General features: G+C 43.0%; 1 protein-coding gene across 2 annotated transcripts in view; it reads left to right on the top strand.

The window, feature by feature from the left end:
- ZFYVE26 (zinc finger FYVE-type containing 26) overlaps positions 1 to 24,403 on the top strand; it is a 3,506,023-nt gene that overhangs the window by 882,080 nt on the left and 2,599,540 nt on the right. For both annotated transcript variants that reach the window (XM_044074068.1, XM_044074069.1), the window contains one exon: positions 2,571 to 2,768. In XM_044074068.1, the coding sequence (XP_043930003.1) occupies positions 2,571 to 2,768 (198 nt within the window). The remainder of the gene's footprint in view (positions 1 to 2,570; positions 2,769 to 24,403) is intronic.

The following is a 24,403-nucleotide window of genomic DNA, read 5'->3' as shown; positions in this document are numbered from 1 at the left end:
ATTGTACAGAATAAAGATGTTAAACTATTGAACATTTAATGCAAGCCCACAGATGGGTGTGATGTACAGCTATAGTGCCAGTCACGAACAAAAACAGAGGAATGTGTATTTGTGTCGTTATCCAAAGCCTGAATGAAGCAGTTAAGTGGGAGAAGTTTCTTTTCTCTACATCTGAAGAAACAGTATTGAAGTTGGGTTGTAACTCTGGTGCTTTCCTTATTGAATATTGAGTGTTATATTGGTTGATACCCTTGCGTCATGGAATCATTAAGCTAACTGTATGATGCCATTTGTCAGATGTTGCTTTAAAAGATTGACATTTAGAATTAGCATGCCTAAGATTTTACAGATTGAGTGGTGCCACAGTGTACATCTGCAGTGCCCTGTACATGGGAATACCATGGAAGAACAGAACGTGCTTGAGAAGTGTCGTGCAAAATTAAATAAGGAAAACTGTGTTCTAAGACAGAACCAACTGTTATTTTTTGGACATTCTACTAGAAAACCTAGGAATGGACCAGATCCAGACAGAATAAAGACCATCAATTAGTTCATGGCATAGCAGAACCTGCAAGAGTAAACTGTCTGAGTAACTCAAATCTCTGTACAGTGTAACAGCAGTTGTATGAACTGTTAAGTAAGCATGCCTGGACATGGGGCTCTTTCCACCAACTTGTATTTGAGTGCTTAAAGTGACTGTTAACAGCATATCCCATGTTTTCTTACTTTATTGTTAACCAAATGACTGCAACTTCAGCAAATGCCAATAGTTGTAGAATAGCATTCACATAGCCATTCTCCATGGGAGGGAGTGGAAACTGGTGGTATATTGTTTCAGCAGGCTAACAAATTACAAACTAGGTATAATTAGATAGAAAAGAACAGGCAGGAGACTGTCCCTGTTGATGTTTTACAGATGATGCAGTTTGCATACTTTTAATAAAAGATGTGATAGAACAGTAGTAGAAAAATGTATTGTGTAAGAGAAGACTGTTGGAGTGTGCTGAAGTGAGCTGTATAATGAGATGGGTATATGGAGTAGGTATAGTTGAGGAATAAACATGGAAATAATTAGATGGGATAAAAACAGAAAGATGGTCTCTAGGCGAAGTAAGTCTGTCAGGCTGAGCTTTTGAATTTTCTTTACCCATCCAGTGGTGGTCAGGGGAACAAACTAATGTATCATTAAAAAAAAAAAAAAAAAAGAGGCAGATGTTTAAAGATTGAGTGTAATGGTATAAATACCAAGGAGATAGCATGAAATACTCTTCTCATGGTAGTCAACTTGCTTGCTGTTACCTGTACAGGGTAATGGTTTGTGAAGTGGATGCTACTATGATATGAGGCTTCATATTTTTAAGTTGTTAAAATCTGAATGAAACTCACTATCTGTCAGTCACAGATTTCTGTACCACAGCATCTTCATTCCTGCCTGTGTACTTTAGTTCAAAGAGTATAAGCCCCAAAATTAAATTTTTATCACATTAGTATTGGCGACATCGTATTGTCAAGGCATTCTAAAGAGTATTCCTTGTTAAACCGTAAATGTTCTTGTAGATTATTGTTGTCTATTTTGTTGTCTGTGTAAAAGCCATCTAAATGTATGTACTACCAAGTGTACTACTCATTTGGCCTGCAATATCGGCATTGTATCATTTTGCACCCATATTTGAAGTTAAAAAGTAAAATTATCTTTTGTTTCATTGTATTAATCAGACTTTATATTTATAATGATGAAATAAAAGAAGCTCCATTTTTTGTAACGTACTGGATGTGTTTCACTCACATCTGATATTAAGTGTTATTGCTTTGCTTTTTGTTTCCAGGGTGCTTCTGTTATTAAAGTGAATGGCAAATGGCTAAGTAAAAAAATATGAGGTAAATCTAACCTTGTGTTAATAAGGGAACAGGAGAAGAACCTACATTTCTTTATTGATTGACTGGAGTAGAAAACTTATCTTGGTGGACCTTTTCAGGTTTTGTCCAGGGTTAAAACCACAGCAAATAACAAGCTGCATCAATTGTAACATGTAGTAAAGTGGATAAGCAACAGGTTCATTTGCGCACACATACAAAGTTTTATACAAATAAAATTTGATGTACCAAATGGATATCAAAAAAGCTTACTCAGCCTGCTGGTATTGTTTGAATCCCCAAAACGGTAAATTTTGAAGCCTGCTTTCTTCAGCTATTACAGAAAGCCGTATTTGATACGTTTTCAGGTTTAATACTCTTTGTAGAATTTTACTTGTTTCTATTGCTCCATGTCATACTAAACTGTTTAATTTACTTTAGTGGGTGTACTGGTGAAATGTCACTGCATTTGTCATTTTTTTTATTTTAAGAAGTACTGAACTGAATTCATGATGCACCAAATATGTTACAGGAGGCAACTGTGAAGTATTATTATTTGGCATTTACAGAAGGTAGTCTGATTATGGTGGCTACTGAAGTGTGTATTAGAAATTTAACTTTGTTAAGGTGCCTTTCACTGAGATCAGCCATAATGCTGTGGAAACTGAAAAGTGAACTTCTTTCTAATTGCTATTCACTTTTGCTGTTATTCTTAGGTAAACTTGATCGGCTTGAAGCACAAAGACTGATTCGTCGGCGAAACCTGGCATTGTTTCATGCCTTCTGTGCTCTGAAGTATGCAGTATATGCTCTCTGTGCTAGTGCACATCTTTGTGGTCAGTGCAAAGAGTGTTTGTCTGTGGCTGAAAGTGGTCTTTCCAAGGATAATTTGGAGAGTGAGGAGACTACAAAAGGTAAGCACCATAACTGATGTGATTTATTTATCTCCTTGTTTCCTCCATCCTCCTATGATAACATCTCATCTGTTTTCTTAGAATGCAGTTACAGAGCACAAATGATGTCTTCAGGGTGGATCACTGTAGCAGTGAATTGTGGTTAGTTGATTATATTCCACCAGCAGCAATGTTTATAGCATACACAGTAGTTTGAAATGCATTTGCTTACTCCTTTTTAAGAAAGGTGTGTGCCCAAAACTTGACTGCAGTAGTATTTTTCCCCCACTTGTTTTCTGTCTCGCTCCCCTAATGTTGTCAATAACCATGAAGTGACATGAGTAATATATTAAAGCTCTGACTAGAAATTTAGCACCTGCATATGAATGCCCAGTAATGCACTGTGCTGAAGACTGATCTGCATATGTTGATTGCTCTCTCCCCCTCTTTGATGGTGCTCTCTGAGGTCATGCTGGATTTAGATGTTTCAGTGTTTGAACCAGTTGCTTCACTTATTCCTTAGGAGTTTAAGCTCAACATTCGTTCATCAGCTTCTATTTTTATTTTATCTTCTTTTGACTGTAAATCCTTTATTGCAATATTGCAAGGTAATTTAATATCATACATGAAAATGCATTAAATTAGCAGAGACCTAAGTTGATAACTTTGCTGGATGTACATCATTCCACATGCATAGTATTGAGGCACAAATGTTGGATAGCATCTTTTCAAGTTCCAGTAGCATACCTGTCTGTCATCTTTGCTTGAGAGTTTCAGACAAAGCTAGAAATAATGGGTAGATGAAATGTGTCTCATATCTCAGAGGGTTAAAGTGTTTACTGCACCCCGTCTGACTTGTGTTTGATTACCGGGATGAGCACTGGAGGGGGACCATAGAGGGAGGATGGGAGCGTGTAGTCAATGTCACCTTGCCACTACGCTTGACAGTCCCTATGCTACATAAATGTTGAGCTGCTTAATCATGAGAGGTTGTGCATGTGCGCAAGCTTGCATGCACCACTCAAAGGCAGCGATTGTAGAGGTTGCGAGGCTTCTCTGTGCAGGAGCTAGGACACATTCCACGCCAGAAATGTGGCAGTGTATCAACATCCTCAATCTCCTCACCAATGCTGGATGTTAGTCAGGTTGGGCCTGGGGGGGAGGCTAAGGATAGTCCGGTTAGACCCAGTAAATGAGGCGATAAGGTGGTGATGGCAGCTGATGGTCTGCTGGGAGGGAAAAATAGTATGGGTCAAAGTCCCAAAACTGGAGAAAATTTTTAAATATTACTGTATTTAAGTCAGAGTTAATAGAACAACATTTTGTTTGTATCCATATCCATTTTCTGAGCAACATGAATTATTAAACTCTAATGCCTAGCATTATGGGCTGACTGAAATCGTCACTGATTTACCCGCAAATCAAAATTTTTGTGAGGGGCAGGGCAAAATATGAGGCAAAATCAGGGACCTTTATCACAATTCTGGACATTTGACAGGTATGTTCAAGAGACAAAAATAACATATCACCTATTTATGGGACAGATTTCTACATGTTGAAGACTTGTTCAACTTATTTTCATGATTCTGAAAGAAGTTTTCATGTTGGTCCTGACAATCTCCATTGCATGGATTTCATAAATTATACGAGCAAGGTTTTCATTTGGCTTGCAGGAGGTCCTTCCTCACTTGAAAAGAGGTACAGTGAATTGACAAAAGTGCCTGATGGAAAATGGAGAGTGCCTGTACTTATAGTTTTCAATATCTTAGATACTGGTCACCTGATGGCATAGTCTGTTGCTCATAAGGGTGGTAACAGTATATATAAAAACAGAGATTGGATTTATATAATCTGATTCTGCTACCATTTCCTTGACTTGTAATTAGTGTATGGAAAGTAGTGCCCTTTGCAGCTTTGCCTTTTGTTAAGTTTTCAAGCTTTCTGTGTAACTATGGAACAAATGTGCATACATCTGGTACATTATCTGCTACACCACTTAATTATTTAAGCACTCAAATGGGGTATTGTAAAAGATTAATTTTGGATCGTATTCAAAACATTTGTAGTCTGTTCATTTTAAAATTAATAACTAAGTAGAGAACTTGGTTAATATAGTGGAAAAGGTAGGTTTTCCTGCACTGAAATGTGTTCATAATGCTATTGATGCTGTGGCAAGGGCTGCAGTGGCAGCAGCTGTCCTTGTAACTCGTGTGACATAGAATAGAACATTACAGTGGAGGTGTTAGGCTACGTGGATGATGCCGTTATACAATGTGTTATTTGGTCAGTGAGCAGTTGTCATCAAGAAGCTTGAAAAGAAAGACAAAAAAACTATTTTAAAGAAAAGTGTATCCCCTTAATTCTCCGCACTGAAGGAATTTTACCCTTAATAAGAGGGGCTTCTTTTTTGGAATTTTCACCACAAAAGCAATTTACAGGAAAGCAGTCTGGTAGTAATCTAAGCTCCACAGAAAAGGAACAGTAAAATCAGAGCTTCAGAATGATTTTATCCTGCTTGTTGTACTTCGAGTATCTTTATGAAACAAATTCTAAATTTGCATTAGATCACTATAGACATATGATTTTTGTAGACTGTTCAGCAAGGTTATAAAATTTCTTTAAATATTACCAATGCACCTTATCCCAAAATGTATTTTCATCGGTTGTAGCACATTCTAAAACTTGTGGATCAGAGTTTGTTAAAGGCAACATTGAAGATAACTTTAGAAATTCATCATATGGGTCACTTTGTAGTAGTAGTAATAACCACTGAGGCTTCTGTCACAAAAGTTGAACATCCAGGGCTTCGTATCCTTCCCCATCCTAACTTGGTGGATAGTCGCATACTTTGATGATAGTCGCATACTTTGATGTCAGCATGTTCCCAGTTGAAAGGTGATGTCTGTCTCGGACATCTTTATTTTATTTTATTTATTCATTTGTTTTGCTGCGGTAAAGTTTACAACATTTATATGTAGCATTATCAGTCCAGTAGTTTGACCTTTTTTTTAAACTACTTTTTGTCTGATTTTTATAGTCAAAGGATTAAAAAGAAAGTTCTTGAATGTAGATTCTAACTGTTGGAGGTATGACGAAAGACTATTAGTGATATTGGAACATACTTTTTGGTCATGTTGTAACCTAACAAGTTTTAAGATGGGTTTAGAAAGTTGAGTGTGAGGAGTGTTACTAAAACAAAAGACTGACTAAAAGTTTTACGTTTTCAGGGTGTGAAAAAGATTTGTATCATATATTTTAAACATTTTTATTGAATTATGACTTAAAACATAGGCAAGCATACATTAACAGAAAAAACAAACCGTATTAAGATTCTTTCCATTTATACACATCTTTTCTTTTTTTTTTTTGTAATTATCGTCAGTCCAATTTTACATAAATTGCTGAATTCTTGCTTTTCTTTAAACCTCATTCTTCCTCCTCCTGAGCTTTATTCTTCATGCGTTGTTCAAACAATTTCCATTTATTTATGTGTAATTTGTTGCTTCCCTTTTCTGTAGATAAGCTCTTGCAGTTTTTGTCTCTTTTTATAATATTCAGTACTTAAAATACATTGGTTTACAATTTGATTTCCATTTTCCAGTAATTGCTTTTTTGGCAGCCAACATAATAAAACTTAGTAAAGTAAGACTTTACTGTGTCTAGGCAATTGAGATCCTGTGACCTAGCTCAAAAAGTCATATCCTTAAATCGGATGTTTCCGTTTTCCTTCATCCTCAACAAATGGGTCTCTGATCCAATGTAGGATCTGACTCTGCTGTTACTACAGCTCGTGGAAATCTTCAAGCTCTCGAGCTCTCCCCTACCCACAGTGCAATGCTTGCCTATCACCTTGGATCTCGTTTGCCGCTTTACCGTTCAGATGTGGTTACTGCAGAGCTCTTTAATTTTTTTTCTTCAGGTAAGTGGAATTTTCTTTCTTGCTTTTTAGATCTCACTGTTTCTTAGTTTTCACTTCTATCTTGTGATTCTCCGTTTTTTTCCCCCTATATATATATATATATGTGTGTGTGTGTGTGTGTGTGTGTGTGTATGTATATATATATATATATATATATATATAATATAATATAAAATTCTAAACTTCTCCCTTGTCCTTCTCGCTACTGTAAAGCCTCTATTCTTCTGTTATCAGTGTGTGTCTCTGTCTGCCTCTCTGTCCTTTACAGGTAATGTCAGAGAAGGGATTTAAGAAATGTACCAAGTGCAGGCACAAAATGCCTTTTTTGGAGGGCACTCTCTGTGCCTCTGTTGCGTGGGTTCTGATCATTTGAATGAAGAATGTGTAACTTGTGGGGCTTTTAATCCTAGATCCTTCACAGAAAAATGAAAGAAGCTGAGTTTGAAGGGCCTGTTACCGTCATCTTTCTTGCAGGGGTTGTCCAGTGATGAGCCTTCAACCTTGAAGCAAAGGTACCATTCCAAGAGGCCCAGGTAGACCAAGGTGCTGTCTTCCTTGAAGCCGAAGAAGGATCTGACCTTACCTGCCAAAGAAAACTCTTGTTACAGTGCTGAAGAAGAAATCTTGATCAGATTTGAAATCTTCAGTTCCAATACACTTTGCCTTGGACATCCTATTCTCTCCATCCTTTGACCCCCTGGCTCTATCTTAATTATAGGTTCACAGGTAGGTACTAGGCTATCTGCCTGAGGGCATTTATAAGCCTAGCCAGAGGATGTCTGCTTTTGCCGCCCCATTGATTAATTAACTGATCCTCTGTCAAGCAGAGCCAATGAAGTGATCCCAGGGGTGTATTTTCTATTATCCATCCACTCGTCAAGGTTTCTCTTGAAGAGTGTTAGTGAGGGGCTCTGCCTGATGTCATTTGGAATTTTGTTCCAAAGCATAGGGAGTCTCTGTGGCAGGAATCTATCCCTCCAGCTTGTTCTATTTATTGTTATGGTGAGGTTTAGCTCATTAGAGCGCGTGGCTCACAGTGACTTGGATTTCTTTAGGTGGAGCATGTCCATCACTTCTGAGTTTGGACATGGCTTTATAAGTCAGGTAGAGATCACCTCTGAGTAAGTGATATGCCACTGAGTACAGCCAGAGTTTTTTCAGTCGGGCTGCATAGGACATATGTTTGAGACCAGTAATCCTCTTGGTGAGGTACTTTTGTGGTCTTGTTGGAAGTGTCTTATGAGGTACATCCCAAATGGGGCATTGTACTCTATGATGGGTCTAATGAGTGATGGGTAGAGGGGCACCATAACCTCTTTATGTCTAGATGCGAACCCTTTAGTAATTAGATGGGCCACATAGAAGTATTTCCTAACTACTTTGGCAATATGATTGTCAAAGGAGAGATTACTATCTACCTGGGTCCCCAGATCTCTTATTACCTCTTCTGTATTAAGGGGGCTGCCACCTATGTGGTAATTTGTGGGTGTTTTGTTTTTCCCAAATGGGATGACTATGCATTTTTTGGCATGTAGTTTGAGGCCATGACTTTGACACCAGGTGTCCATCTCAGTAAAGCCTTTTGGAGGATGTCCGTGTCAGCCGGAGAGTTAGTTATGGCTCCCTGTTTGCAGTCATCAGTGAACTTGGTTAGCCATAGTCCTCCTGTGTTTGCCTGTACTTCTGAAAAGTATATGCCGAACAGTAATGGGTCCCAGGACTGAGCCTTGCGGGACACCACTTGTGAATGGTTTAGAGTCGGACCTGGCGCCCGCTATTCTTACCGTGTGAGTTCTGTCTGTAAGCCAGTTGGCAACCCATCTTGTGATGTAGGGGATTATGTTTAGGCTGGTGAGTTTTTCTGTAATACCCGAATGGGGAATGGTGTCGAAAGCCTTGGCGAGGTCAAGGTAGGCTGTGTGAACCACCTTTCCCTCGTCTATGGCCTTGGTGACTGTTACGAAGAAGTAAACCAGGTTTAATAGGCATGATCTGCCCTTAACGCCGAACTGAGTCGGGTCAAGTGTTTGGAGGTTTCCAATGTCTTTGTTAATGAGTTCTATGATAATGTGCTCCATAGCCTTGCAGTCCAGGCTAGTCAGGCTTATGGGGCGATAGTTACCAGGGTCAGTTGTGGCCCCTCCTTTGTGGAGAGGAATAACTGTTGCTGTGTGCCATTCTATGGGCACCTAGCCTGTGAAGAAGCTGAGGTTGAACAGCGTGTTTAGGTGGGGGGTTAGTTCATTCTGTAGTTCGTGCAAGATGCAGCCTGGGACACCATCTGTTCCCATTGATCACTCTGGATGTCCACACCCCACCACTACCCCCAACTAAGGAAACCACAGTAAAAAACTTTTCTAAACCTTCTCCTTTTCTGGAGAGACATTCTAGACCTGCCTCTGTTGTGTTCTTGCGTTCTTCCCAAAGCTTTACAGAAGCAGATGTGGTGAGGATGGTGAGAGAGTTGGTCACAGAGCAGATTCAGAAGGTTGTTAGTCCCTACCCCATCGGATCTGGGCCTTCGCCCAGTTTCCACTCCTCCTCTGACAGATCCTTTGGTTTCGGAGTTATTGGATCCAAGCACTGTGGGCCCATCTGGGTTAAATCCAAGGAGGTTGGACTTCTCGGATCCGACAATGACCTTGAGTTGCTGTGCTCTGACTTTTTTTTGGATCTGGACAGCTCACAAAGCAGAGACTTCCACGTCGGATCTGGGAGGGTTGGATCGACTCCGATATTTTCGGAGCCTTCTCTCTCTCACTCAGAGCTTTGGTGCTGGACAGTTCAGTTCCAGCTTCCTTCTCCGGCAGTCGACCTGTGGGAGGTGGAGTACCAATGGACCAGAGACCCTTGTCCTCTGCTCCATTGCTTTCAAGGTGGTGGAGAGTGTCTTCACTGAGCCTTCAGGTCAGACTGGCCCTCCCCACTTGGATTCACCCCTGTCCACCCAGCTGAGTTTGCCATCCTCTCCACTTGATGCCACACTGACAGCCAGCCCAGGGCTTTCAGTCAACCCACGCTGGGATCCCTATCCCTTCAGATACTTCTCCAGACCATCCCACTGAAGAAGTACCTTGGAAGAGCTGGTGTAAGAGGAAACACCTGGACTCCCCTGAAGAGTCTCTTACCACTGATACTGACTTCAGTGAAGGAGAAGAGTCCCCCAATCCACCATCCAAAGATGTCTCCTTCAGAGAGATTCTTGAGCTCCTGAAACAAAAGGGTGGTTGGACTGCCCACAACCCTTCTTCCGAGGAGTCGATATATCGGTGACTCCGCCTCCCGACGAATTAATATATTTGATTTGTCAGAAAGCATGGAAAGAGCTGGATACGGTTGAGCATATTCCAGAAAGACCTGATGGCACCCCCAGTAGAAAGGCAGCAATGGGCTAAAGGCATACCGGTTGATGCTATGGTGGTGGTAGTGGGCACTAAGAAGGAACTTGCTGAGGAGAGTTAAACTGTCCGTCCTCCCAACAGAGAGTCCAGGTCGATGAATAGACTGGGGAAGAGCTTCTGTGCTTCAACGACTTTTGCTATCTATTCGCTGAGCTATCTGGCCCATTTTACAAGGCTGCAAAGGGACTTACTCAAGGAATTTTTCAACATGTTAAGGATCACTACTGAGGAGGTTCAGGCTTCTGTGGTCCCTCAGTTGACCCCATTACAATCTATGGTAAATTCATCCATGCGGCTTCTATCCAGTGCAACAAAGTGCCGCACAGGCAGCGGGTTCAGGCTTAGCCATGAGCAGACAAGCCTGGATGCATTTTTGTGACTTTGCGGAGCCTTTTAAGTCTTAATTCATTAACACTCTGTTTGACAGATCTTTGATTTCTTGGCCCAACAGAGACTCTTTCCAGGTGTGAAAAGGATGAGGTAGACCCTATCTGCAGTAGTTGGAGTACGTTTTTCAACCCCCCAAACAAACCTTTTCCAGGAATCAACCATAGGGTTGTAAGATGCGATTTAGAAAATCTCAGGGTCCCTTCCCTGATGAACATGGAGCCGGCTCTCCAGAGGCAGAAAGGGAAACTGTAGTAATTGGAGATGCCCACAAGGCAGAGGAGGTCTCCAAAATACTGGATCCAGAGATACTTTCTTTGATAAGACCCTGTCAGCGCTCCTGCCCAAATTTAACAAATAATACTTCGGTGCAGAGGATTATCACCAGAGGTTATTGTATACCCTTTTCCCATCCATTACTGTCATTAGAAAAAAATCCTGGTTGTTCCACCCAGTCAATGTGAGGGCAGAATGGACTGTGTATGCATGACTGAATTGGGAGGGTGGCTTAATGGTTAAGGTGTTTGCCTTACAAATACAAGGTGCAGGGTTTGAGTCTCACAAGGAATAATTGGCTAGGCTTAAAATGGCTCACAAGGGCAGTTAGCTTAGTACTAAACTATGAACCTATGAATAACTTTACAAATAAAACAGTTGCTAGAAAAAAAGTGTCATCCAAGTGGTCCCACCAGACCAAATAGTATCTTGTACTTGAAAATTCAAGTTTCATTTTAGTCCCCCCAAAAAAATCAGGGGACTGGAGACTGATTTTGGATCTCTGCATGGTAAACAATTCAGTCATGCATACACAGTCCATTCTTCCCTTTCTGGGCAAGGTTGGTTGGATGTGCTCGATAGACCCCCAGAATACCACATAAAGATGACCAGACAGTCCACGAAGTACTTTTGCTTACCAGTGGGAGTCAGTCACTTCCAGTTCAGAGCACTGCCCTTTTGTCTCACCACAGCCCTTAGAGTGTTTACCAATTACATGGCAGTGGTGGCAGCTCACCTGAGACTACAGGGAATCTGGGTGATCCCTTATCTGGACTACTCGCTCATCCTCACCCCAACCAAGCATCAACTGGTGCGAGCGACATCATGTTACAGACTTGTTTGACCCTGGGAATTGCCGTAAATCTTCAAAAGTTGCAATTACAGCCCACCCGAAGGCTAGAATTCATTGGCACAGTCTTCGACACATCGTCCATGATTCCATCCATACCCTTACCTCAACTTCACAACATCAGAAACCAAACCATAAAGATCATTTGCAGTTCAAAGATATCTGTCAAAGTGCTATGAGCCCTGGGTTCACTGGCAGCGGCTGTTACTCTGGTACCCCTTGCGAGGTACCATATGAGAGTCCTACAGTGGATGTTACTAACTCAGTGGTCCTAGCTTACTCATCCCTATATCTTCAAGGATAAGGATAACACAAATTTGCAAGGACTATCTTGCATGGTGGATTCAATCAGATCTTCAGCAAAGCCACTCATTCTCTCCATCCCACCCCAAGGCTGTAGTGACCACGGGCACTTCCCAGATAGGGCGGGAGGGCATTATCTGGGAAAGGCAGTTCAAGGCACTTGGTCTGCCAAAGAGGCCAACTTGCACATAAATGCTCTAGATATAACAGTTGTGCTATTAGCAATTGCAAGCATTTCAAGGCTCTCTTCCTCTAGGAACAATTGCAATTCAAATGGACATGATGTCAGTAGTCTGATATATCAACAAACAACTGTACTATGTTCTTCGTGTTTCACTGTTGCAGTCATTACATTTGGGTAGATTCCCAAAGCTATGGTTGGGTAGAGGGAATTATACAGCAATAGGACCAGCTATAAGGCCCTGCAGAACAGCAGCGGCAAAGCCAGCTCTGGATTTAGAGAACAATGGTAAGTGGTAATGTTTGGTGAACGTATGAACTGAGCTCCAGTTAGCAGCTTCTAGAATGTCCCTGGCAGGAACACCTCTGAGAAAGGCTGTAGAAGTAGATGTAGCCCTGGTGGAATGGGATCTGATCCCCTGGGGAATAGGTTTTCCGTGGTGCATATAGCAGAAACAAATACAATGGCTTATCCATTTGGAAATGGTTTGCTTTGAAATGGCCTTTCCCTCTGCCCCTGTAGCAAATGCCACCAACAGTTGTTCAGATTTTCTTTGTGATTTTGTCCTGTTTAAGTAAAATCTAAGTTGTCTGTGTACATCCAATGAATGCAGAATCCGCTCCCCCTTGTTCTGTGGACTGGGAAAGAAAGTTGGCAAATGAATGGTCTGATTAAGAGCCACACTGGATACCACCTTAGGCATGAAAGATGGCTTGGTCCTGAGAGATACCCTGTCCACATGAAACATGATGAAAGGCTCTACTGCCATAAGAGCCTGTAATTCGGAAATCCTTGTAGCTGAAGTGACTGCTAAAAGGAAAGCTGTTTTCCAGGAGAGAAATTTTAAGTCTGCAGTAGCATCTGGCTCAAAAGGAGGGAGCGTGAGGTTTTCCAATACAAAATTGAGGTCCCAGGCAGGGGTTGGAGCTCCCCTGGGTGGTCTTAAGTTTTTGGCCCCTCTGAGATACTGCTTTAGCAGAGGATGAGAGAAGAGGGGAGGTTTTGTGTTGTAATGGGCTGAAATGGCTGAGGCATGGATTTTTATGGAAGAAAAGGACAGGCTGTTGTGAAGCATCTCAGTTAAGTATTGTAAAATCTGAGGAATGTTGGGCAGTGCTGTGCAAATCCCTTGAGATTGATTCCAGGCACAGAATCTTTTCCACTTGTCAGTATAAGATTTTCTAGTACAAGGCCCTCTCGCCTCCAAAATGACATCCATCACGGGTTTGCTGAGGGATGCCAAGGGTGAATTTAGGTGATTAGCCACGCTGCAAGATTAAAAGTTTGGAGCTGCGTGTGCAGAATTTGGTTGTTCTGCTGAGACAGTAAGTAAGGTGTCTGAGGCAGGTGCCACGGTGGAAGGTGTGACACATTGCGCAGGAGTGGGTACCAGTGTTGGCGAGGCCAGTGTGGAGCAATCAAAATAGGAAGAAAACTAACAGAATTTCCCCTTTAGAAGGGGCAAGGGACACCGGGGGGGCGGAAAACAAACCGCACAGGTTTCGTTTCAGGGCTTACTGAACAATTTTCTGAGCTAGTGTCTATTCAGACTTCAAATCAGAATGTATTAAATTTGTCAAATGTTGTATTATCTAAGGAACAAATAGCCTTATTGAACAAAGGTTTAAATTATATTCCTTCATTTTTTTGCCAGGAATATCATATCATTCAGGATTTACATGTTTTTTGTCGTACTCTTAATTTAAAATTGTTTTTTGCTGAGGATAGTTCAGGCACATCTGATGATTTTTGGTTTGGCAAGTCATCCTTCCAACCACCCATGAATAAATATGTCTCCATATTTATGGATTCAATTTTGAGGGACCTCCATTTTGAGAACCTAGGGCATGTTATGCTAGGAAGTAATCTTACTACTGATGACGTTGGCTTTAGACCAACTATGTAACAACAGAGACATTGTGGTTGTTTCAGCTGACAAAGGGGGAGCTGTGGTGGTTCTTAACACTGCTGATTATATACAAGAAGGGTTGACACAACTATCGGACAAAAAATGTTATATGCATATGTCCATAGATCACACACCTGTTTTCAAAGAAGAAATTGATTCGTTTTTGAAGCCAGCATTTGAGGAGGGGATTATTAGTAAAAAATGTTTGTCATCATTGATGGTGTCTGAACCTTCAAAGCAGATTTTGTACCTTTTATCTAAGATTCATAAATCTTTGAATAAACCACCCGGCAGACCTATTGTCTCTGGAACAGGATCTCTTACTGAACCTTTATCTGCATTCCTCACGAAATATCTTAAGCCACTTTTAGGTATGATCAGGTCAAGATTGCAGGACACTACCCAATTCCTACAGATTATTAAAGATACTCAGTTGGAACCTGATTGGTACATGTGTACCTTAGATGTAAAAGCACTATATACTAGTATCCCACATTGGGCAGGTCTACAATCCCTTCAATATTGGCTAGACAGGGCGAATCTCTACACACCAGGGTTCAATACCTTATTGATTTGTATGTCAGAACATGTACTCAACAAAAATGTTCTATACTTTCAAGGCCAGTGTTATTGGCAACTGCAAGGCACGGCCATGGGAGCATCATTTGCTCCCATTTATGCCGATCTTTTCATGGCTTATTTTGAGGAGTACATGATATATGACAACTTACACAACATCTATCAGGTGGAGATGGATATCTGGCGACGTTATCTGGACGACTGCTGGTTAGTGTGGCGCATGGATTTGGGTTACTTGCAATTTGTGGAATATCTTAACAGTAATATATGGGGACTGTAATTTTCAGTTACACATGACCAAAATTCCATCAATTTTTTGGATGTCACAGTCTCGAGAAACTTTGATTATACCTCATCTACTAAGGTGTTTCGTAAGTACCCACAATATAATACCTTGCTTCATGCTTCAAGCATGCACCCGCGCCACACTATTAGAAGTATTCCAGTGTCACAGTTCATACGCATCAAACGTCTCAGCTCAAGGGATGAGGAATATCAAGCAGCCAGTATTGATCTGAGCCAGAGGTTTGCCAGTAGGGGTTATGACCATCAAGACATTAACTTAGCCAGATGTAGGGCAAATAGTATGAACAGGGAACAACTATTAGAATACAAAACTAGGAATAACAATATATCTGGTACTCCTGTAAGGTTTGTTACGACTTATGGAAGAAATATCAATATGGTTAGGAATATTATCAACAAACATTGGAATATCTTACTGGCCAATGACCAGTTGAGGTCAGTTTTGGGACCACAATGTCGGTTTTCATACAAGCGGGGGAAAACCTTGGGTTCACATTTGTCACATTATAAACACATGGCTAGCAGAGGTACCATTCATAAACAACTTACTTTACAAGGTGATGAGCTGTTTGGCTCTTTTCCCTGTGGTCACTGTGGATCTTGTTCTTATATGCCTAAATCAAAGGAATTTTCAAGTCGCAACACCAGCAAGATATTTAACATCAAAATATTTGGCAACTGTAGTAGTGATTGGGTAGTGTACCTAGCATCTTGCCATTGTGGTGCATTCTATGTAGGTCAAACTTCTAGGGCACTTAGATCTCGAATGAATGAACATCGCAGTGATATTAGAAATCACAAAGTGACCAGTGCTTTGTACCAACACACTCTTAAACATCCACAGGCTAGATTCAATTTTATGATCAGAGATCGTATCTCTGGTGATAAAAGTAATAAACAAGGCTGGCATGGCCTATTAGATCATAAAGAGAAATATTGGATAGTCACATTAGGGGGTCTGTTTTACCCTGGGCTTAATGATCACTTATAGTTGGTTCCTTATGTATGAACGTATTAGTTTCATGGGCCTAACCTATACTTTTTTCCATGTTAGGGGCCCTATCCCTGTCTTATGTTTTTTCATCCCTAGGTTGTATTGATATTAGATGGGGGTGGGCCCATTTGGCTACAGGAGAGCCTTTTGGGTTTTTCTGATGGGCTGTTCCTGTATTATAATACATTATGGCTATGACTACTTATGTGCTATATTTAATTTGCCTTTTAGGTAACTTAGGCAGAGTGGATGATTAGCGTAATACAGTTCAGTGTATAATCACACTTTTAGGCATCATAGGTACAATGGATAATTATGATATGGAGGGTTTGCACATCATATTGTCCTGTATTATGATCATGATCTTTGTTTAACAAACTGTAGTATTTTCTCTATCTTGGATGTCTGATGGCTGAATGTTAAGTTGTCAATCTCGCCTTCATTCTTGCTGGATGGGTTCGGAGCCGATCCTCGGCTCCGACTCGGCACTAGCTTTAGCTCGAGAACTCCTTTTACCAGCTCGAGGCAACCCTATATCCCATGATGCAAGGCGGAACTACCTCAGATCTCGTTTGCCGCTTAGCGAAAGAGGTCTCCTTTGCCAGCTGAGGTAAGTTTTTTCTTGTTAAAGAAGAAAAAAGTTTAGTTAGGGGTTTAATTTCCCTTCAGTGTTAGGTTAGCCTGTATTTAGTACAGCCCACCCTATTCCCTTCCTTTTTAAACTTTTAAAATAGTTTTTTCAGTTAAAGTTTTAGTCAGGCCTAGTTCCCCAAGTTATTCCCTTCCTGTGTGTCTTGTGTAGGGATTAAGTTGTGTGTTTGTGGGGACTGTTTGTGTATATCCTTTTAGGATGTCTAGGGAAGGCAAGGTCTCAGGCTTCAAGAAGTGTGACCAGTGCTGTCAGAAAATGTCCCTGACAGACGGTCACACTTCTTGTGTGTATTGCCTGGGGCCTTTGCACCTGCAGGACTCCTGTGCATTGTGTCATGCCTTTAGCCAGAGAGTCCTGCAGGAAAGGAGGAACAAATTGATCCTCCGAGGTTTGTTAAAACCTGAAGGTTCTCCTCCTAAGCAAGGGGCAGGAAAACCTCTTAAGCCACCGAAGGCTCAGGCTACAGTGTCCAAGCCTCCTCCGGTGGCTCCGGCTCCGTCGGAGCCGACATCGGCTCCGGCTGGAGCCGATACTTCTTCTGCTAGAGTAGTGTGTTCGGTGCCGGCCGGCTCCGATACCCTGACTACTGTTGCCTTGTCGGCTCCGGCTGGAGCCGACACTTTATCCAGCATCGGAGCCGAGATCCTCGGCTCCATCTGGGGTTCAAGGGACTTCGGCTCCGATGGCTCCGGCCCGTAAGAGATCCCGGTCCCCTTCGATACTAAGTATTCACTCGGCTCCGGGGTCTCCTCTTTTGTCGGAGCGGAGCCATCGGAGCCGATCTTCGAGATCTTCCAGGCTGTCTGACCACGATTTGGAGAGGGTGGTAAGCAGGCTGTTGAAATCTCAGGCACTGGCCCAAATGCTCCATAGCCCGTCTCAACAGACTTTGGCTATAGCCCCGATTCTTGAGATTCCTCCTCCGACTCCACACCAGAGTTCGGAGCCGGAGCTTCTTGGGACAGCGACTGTTTCGATGCCGGAGCCGATACATCCTCCGTCATCCTCGGCTCCGATCTCCTCCTTGAGACTTTCCTTGGAGGGATCCGGTCGTTGGGTTTCCACTGTCGGCTCCCAGGGGCTAGTGGCATCGGACCCTTGTCCGACCCGCTCTCCTCTCGGAGCTTCGGCTTTGGTAAGCTCGGCGCCGACATCGCCTCGAGCCTTCTCTCTCCTTGGAGCCGACCATTCCTGTTTCTTCGGAGCGGGTGTGTTCAGGTCTCCCGGGGAGAGGAGCCTTTGAGGTGATGAGGAGTGTCCTGGCCTCTGAGCCTGGTCAACGGTCTATCCCTCTAGCTCCTCCCTCATCAGTGCCTGCAGATGCCTCTTGCCAGCCTCTTGCTCCCAGGCCCAGGGATCCATCGCCCCAGGTTTCCCCGCTGGGAATTTCCTCCTCTTCCGAGGTTTCTCCTGACCCTGCAGGGGACCCCCCTCAGAAGAGGACGTGTAAGAGGAAACACACAGACTCCCCTGAGTCTACTACATCAGATACCGACTTAGATGAGTCGGAGGGTTCCCCACGGTCCCCCTCTGAGGATGTCTCATTTTCAGACATCCTTGAGCTCCTCAAACAGAGGGGGAATTGGCCCTCCATTGACCCCTCCGAGGATGAGTCGGTATACCTGGAGGCTTTTGGATCCCGACCCTCCACCTCCTGGGTGTCTCCGCCTTTCGACCCACTCATGCAGGTAGTGGCTCGGAAGGCGTGGGCGGCTCCAGATTCTGTGGAACCTGTCCCCAGGAGACCATCCAAGTTCATCACGGCCCCTTCGGACAAACAGTTCCTGTCCAAAGGTGTCTCTGTGGATGCTATGGTGGTGGCGGCAGCCACTAAGAAGGAACTGGCGGATCCTTCAGTACCTGTCCATCCTCCTAATAAGGATTCTAGGACCATGGACAGGTATGGAAAGCGGATGTTTTCTTCAGCGACCTTTGCTATCGTTCGCTGAATTACCTTTGTCACTTCACCAGGCTTCAACGAGATATTCTCAAGGAACTGGGAGAAGTAGTCCAGGATCCTTCAGCTGCTGGGGCTCAGGAAAAGATTGCCTCTCAGCTAGCTATCCTGAATTCGATATCTAACTCCTCCATGCGGCTCATATCTTATGCAGCCGATGGAGCAGCAGGGCCGCAGGCACAGGTGTTGCTCTTAGACGCCAAGCCTGGATGCGGCTGTGTAATTTCTGGACCCCTTTAAGGCGTCCTTCACCAACACCCCTTTGACGGTTCGGCTTTGTTCGGACCTCAGGTGAAGGATACTTTGACCAGATGTGAACAGGACGGTAAAACTCTTTCTGCCGTTGGAGTCCAGTTTTCCACTCCTTCTAGACCATATCCCAAGGGTCAGAAGGGGGAAGATGTGGTTCCGTAAAGCCCAAGGAGCTACACCGGACACACGTGGTCAGTTTACCCCAGAGGCAGAGGGGTAACAATAATAGACGCCGCCCTAGAGGCAGGGGGTCCTCAGAACCAGGGCAACAGGGAGCCTCTTCCTGAGAAGCCCTTTCAGCATCCCTGAGGTGTTGCCCGACTGTCCACCCTTGGAGGCAGTCGGGAAGAATTTCGCTGTACCCAGTAGCCTGGCAATCCCTATCACAAGAGAAGTGGGTACAGTCGATTATATCCGAGGGTTACAAAATCCCTTGAAAGGTTTCCCGTACCTCTACAATCCCTTCCAGACATCTCACCCGGTCAAAGGGATTTGGCAAAACAGGAAGTTTCAAAACTCCTGGGAAAAAGAGCCATCCAAACAGTGCCGGCAGACCAAGTAGGATCCGGCTTCTACTCAAGATTCTTTTGGTCCCCAAAAGGACGGGAGATTGGAGACCAATACTAGACCTAAGCAGACTAAACAAGTCTGTCAGAAAGGCAAGATTCGGATGGTCACGCTGCAATCCATTCTGCCCTTTCTGGGCAAGGACAACTGGATGTGCTCGATAGACCTTCAGGATGCGTACTATCATATAAAGATTCACAGACGCTCCAGAAGGTTTCTCCGCCGGCTGGGAGCCAGTCATTACCAATTCAGAGCACTGCCCTTTGGCCTCACTTCAGCCCCAGAGTGTTCACCAAATGCATGGCAGTGGTCACAGCTCACCTGAGACGTCGAGGATTCCAAGTGTTTCCTTATTTGGACGACTGGCTCCTCTCCGCCACCTCCAAGGATCAGCTTCTTCGGTCCAGAGACTACACCTTACAGCTTTGCAAGAGTCTAGGAATTTCGGTGAATTTCGAAAAATCCTCTCTGCTGCCTTGCCAATGTATCACCTTTATAGGCGCAGAGTTAGATACCGTCAAAAGGTTAGCCAGGCTAACAAATCAAAGGATTCTGGACATCCAGAAATTTGTTCAGCTTCTGTTACAAAGCAACAAGGTCAAAGCCAGGTTTGTCTTGAAAGTTCTAGGCCTAATGGCTGCAGCCATTGTTCTTCTTCCACTGGCTCGCTTCCACATGCGTCTCCTGCAGTGGATGTTGTTCATGCAGTGGTCGTACCACGATCTGCCCATGAGACACGAGATCTTAGTGACACAGTCTTGCAGGGCTCATCTACGATGGTGGATATCTTCCCCTCTTCTTCATCAGGGCCGACCCTTTGTTCCCCATCCTCCAGTTGCCACAGTCACCACGGATGCCTCTCTGATCGGGTGGGGGGGGGCATTATCAGGGCAGGATGGTCCACGGGACGTGGCAACCCATAGGATACCACCTGCACATAAATGTCCTGGAGATGAGAGCAGTGCTTTTAACGTTGCAAGCCCTCGACTTTCTTCCCACAGGGACTATTGCAGTACAGACGGACAACATGTCCGTGGTCTGGTACATCAACAAACAGGGCGGAACCAGGTCCTATCCCTTATGTCGAGAAGCTCTCAGACTTTGGCAATGGGCGATCTCTTCTCAGCGGTTTCTGATAGCAACGCACATCCCGGCAGGTCCAACCTATTGGCGGACAGGCTAAGCAGATCTATTCTGATGCCTCACGGTGGTCTCTCAATCAGTCTGTAGTGGATCAGATTTTTCTGAAGTGGGGCACCCTTGTTGCGATCTTTCGCTACCCCTCAAAACAGCAAGTGCCCAGATTACTTCACACTATTTCCTCTTCCAGGCCAACCCTTGAGAGACTCTCTAACCCAGGATTGGCCTCGGGGACTTCTTTATGCTTTTCCTCCCTTTCCATTGATTCCACAAGTCATTCAGAAAGCCACCGTTCTGAGAGCCAAATTGATCCTCATTGCTCCATATTGGCCTCGACAAATTTGGTTTCCGTCTCTACATCATCACCTTCTGGTGCAGCCCTGGCATCTGGACCCAGTTCCGGATCTTTTGATCCACCAGTCGGGTCATCAGCACCGGGCCATTCATTCTCTCAACCTCACTGCTTGGTTGCTCCACTTCCTTCCCTAGCCAGGCTACCAATGATTTCTGACTCAGTCAGAGACATTTTAGTGTCTTCTTTAAAGTCGTCCACTAGAACTGTTTATGCTAGCAAGTGGCGACGTTTTTCTGTTTGGGCAAACGTCAGAAATATTGATCCTTTCACCGCTCCTATACATTCTGTTTTGGATTTCCTGGCAGAGGTTTTTCATTCGGGATCGTCATCATCTACAGTCAAAGTACAACTGGCTGCTATTTCCAAATTTCATGTTGGCTTGCAGGACAATAACATCATGTCTCATAGGTTATGCAAAGCCTTTTTGAGAGGAGTTTTTCTCCTAAAACCGCCTGTGAAACATCCTCCTCCGCAATGGGATCTGAACTTAATGTTGGCATCCCTAATTCTACCTCCTTTCGAACCGTCTGCTACGTGTTCTTTAAAGTTGTTGACATGGAAAACTATATTTTTGCTGGCTGTTACTTCTGCAAGAAGAGTTTCTGAGATTCAGGCCCTCTGTATTCGTTCACCTTATCTGGTGTTTCATAAGGATAGGGTTTCGCTCAGAACTAACCCTTCCTTTCTTCCCAAGGTTGTATCTCAAGCCAATATTAACCAATCTATTGATCTACCAGTTTTCTTTCCTAACTATTCTGACAGAGCTGAACAGAAGCTGCATTTTTGGATGTTCATCGTCAGCTCAGGTACTACTTACATAGGACTAAACAAGTTAGAAAATCAGACCAATTGTTTGTCTCCTATGCAGAAAACAGGTTGGGTCTTCCAGTATCTAAAGTGACCTTATCTAGATGGTTGACTTCCACCATTTCCTATGTGTACTCTCTAAGGGGCAAACAACTATCTTCTAAGCCAAAAGCACATTCGACCAGGAGTCTATCCACTTCTGTAGCCTTTCAGGATAGACTTCCCATTGACACTATTTGTGCAGCAGCTACTTGGGCCACGCCTCATACCTTTGTGTCTCATTACAAGTTGGATTTGGCCTCCAGAGATAGGGCCAGTTTTGGTTCCACTGTTCTCAAGAGTCTGTTCCATTGAGCCACCCAGGATACAGGTGCTAGGACGGTCCCATCCAGCAAGAATGAAGGCGAGATTGACAACTTAACATTTAGAAGTTATGTACCTACCATAACGTTCCATGTTAGTTGTCTTCTCGCTTCTTTCTTGGCCCTCCCTCCTTCCCCTGGCCTGGACAGATCTTGGAGAGTTCCTATTAGATTGCTTCCTCTGGAGCATTGTTATGAGGACTTCTTTTAGGAACCATGGTTCCTAATTATATTAGGATAAGTCTTTAGCAGGGTTAGTTAGCTGCCAAACGAGATCTGAGGTAGTTCCGCCTTGCATCATGGGATATAGGGTTGCCTCGAGCTGGTAAAAGGAGTTCTCGAGCTAAAGCTAGTGCCGAGTCGGAGCCGAGGATCGGCTCCGAACCCATCCAGCAAGAAAGAAGGCGAGAGAAGACAACTAACATGGAACGTTATGGTAGGTACATAACTTCTAATTGTGCTATATACAATGCAAAAACAATACATAGATTGGTTTTTGGGGCACCATACATGCTATGTATTTTTTCATGTATTTCCTTTAAACATATACTCATTTATGGAAAATATGTTTATTGTTATTTTTTATATTTTTTATATTGGTTGGTTTTGGGTAATTCAGGGGTCTTTGAAGGTCACTGTGATATTCTATGGTTCAGCAATGTATTTATTTGGTCAGGATTTAGCCATTCCAAACAAAAAAATTTTTTTGGGCTATGGCTACATTTTATCATATCATTAATATTTATGATTTCTGTTGGCTTATTGGCTGAAAATTCTTATTTAATGTTTGATGGATGGGACTCTGTTGTTTTGTCCTACACTGAAGAAGGCAACATTTGCCAAAACCGGTCTGTATTCAATAAAGGATTACTATTTACCTCCACTTCTGCTCTTGCTGGTCTACTTGGTTGTTTTGTGGCATTTGGTTTGGACTGTGCATCTCCCCCGTGCATAGAACTTGGTTGGTTTGGTTATGGAAGAAGGGACAGCAACAGAAGCAGCAGGACCCAAGACTTTGTTAATCAGGCCGACTGAGGGCAACCTGCCAGCAGATTACTCAGATGTAATGACTGCAACAGTGAATACACTCGAACATCTACATTTATGGTAAGTGTACACAACTGTACTTTTTATAGCTATATATTTATGTTATATTCTTAAAAAAAAAAAAAAATCTTTCTCAGAATATTCCACAACACTGAGCTGTCCTTTTCTGGTTCCATTGGGTACAAAATAATATCCACAAATAAAGCCAACTTTTCTTGAACACCATACCAATTATATCCTTGAATTTTTGAGTCCCTTGTTTTCTTTGCCAGTGTTTCTAAATATAACACAAGTAACTAAGGGGGAAAGTTGACACCCTTATCTAGTTTCCTCTGCTTTGTTTCAATTTATCAGTGAGGAACCCTCCCACTTTGATTTTTGCCTCTGATCCAACATATATTTCTGTAATTAACCAATATCAGGAAATGCAGATGCTTCAGTTGCCCTACTCAAAATCCCAGCTTACTCTTTTGAATACTTTCTCTGCATCAAAATCCACCAGTAACAGCAGTATTTTCTTACATTCTGATTCCCTCTGGGTCAGTATTGTTCTGTTAATGTTGTCACATATTTGCCTCCCCTCCACAACACCACATTTTCCATGTCTATCTGTTTTGTCATTACCTTTGCCATTCTTTTACCCACTTTAGAGAAAAGCACTTTATATTCCACCCATCCATCAATCCATAACCCCTTTTCCCATTTTTGGACATGGGGTCAGTGTGTCACTTCAGCATTGACAATTATCTAGAGCCACGGTGTAGCTAGCTGTGCTGCGTCTGTTCTTCCATTTCACACACACTTATGGCCATTTCAAAGTGTTCAATCGACCTACTGCATCTCTTTGGAATGTGGGAGGAAATTGGAGTCATCTGGATAATAATGGTTTAAAACTGAAATGGGCCTATACAAAGCTGGAATAAGTGTGTTTTTACTGGTTTTTAGGTATTAAAATACAACTTTTTCCAGGATGTTGGTGCCTCTCCTGTTTTTAAAATACTGTTAAAACAAAATCTTCTAGAGCTTTATTTCATGTTCTTCGTGTTTCACTGTTGCAGTCCTTACATTTGGGTAATCTGCTGGCAGGTTGCCCTCAGTCGGCCTGAATAACAAAGTCATGGGTCCTGCATCGGTTGCTGTCTCCTCTTCATGACGTCAGATCAGTCTTTTTTGCTGCACGGTGCCCGAAGCAGAAGCAGTTCGCAAGTGCCCGTCGAGCTACTCCTGAAATTTTCATTTTCGAGTTTCAGAACCGAAGTCTTCAAACTAAAGCACCCCATTAGGGAAACTTTTTCTTGCTCAGTACCGATGTCAGTAAAAGTTAATAACTGCATTACTTGTGGGAAGCAAATACCTCTTGAGGATTTTCATTTGTACTGTATTCCTTGCCTAGGCCCTGATCACAATGTGCC

The sequence above is a fragment of the Protopterus annectens genome, chromosome 6.part0, assembly GCF_019279795.1.
Source record: "Protopterus annectens isolate FY-2018-M chromosome 6.part0, PAN1.0, whole genome shotgun sequence".
NCBI classification, from domain to species: Eukaryota; Metazoa; Chordata; order Ceratodontiformes; family Protopteridae; genus Protopterus; species Protopterus annectens.
Note: the sequence above shows the minus strand (reverse complement) of the source record. Positions and strands in the feature narration are given on the sequence as shown.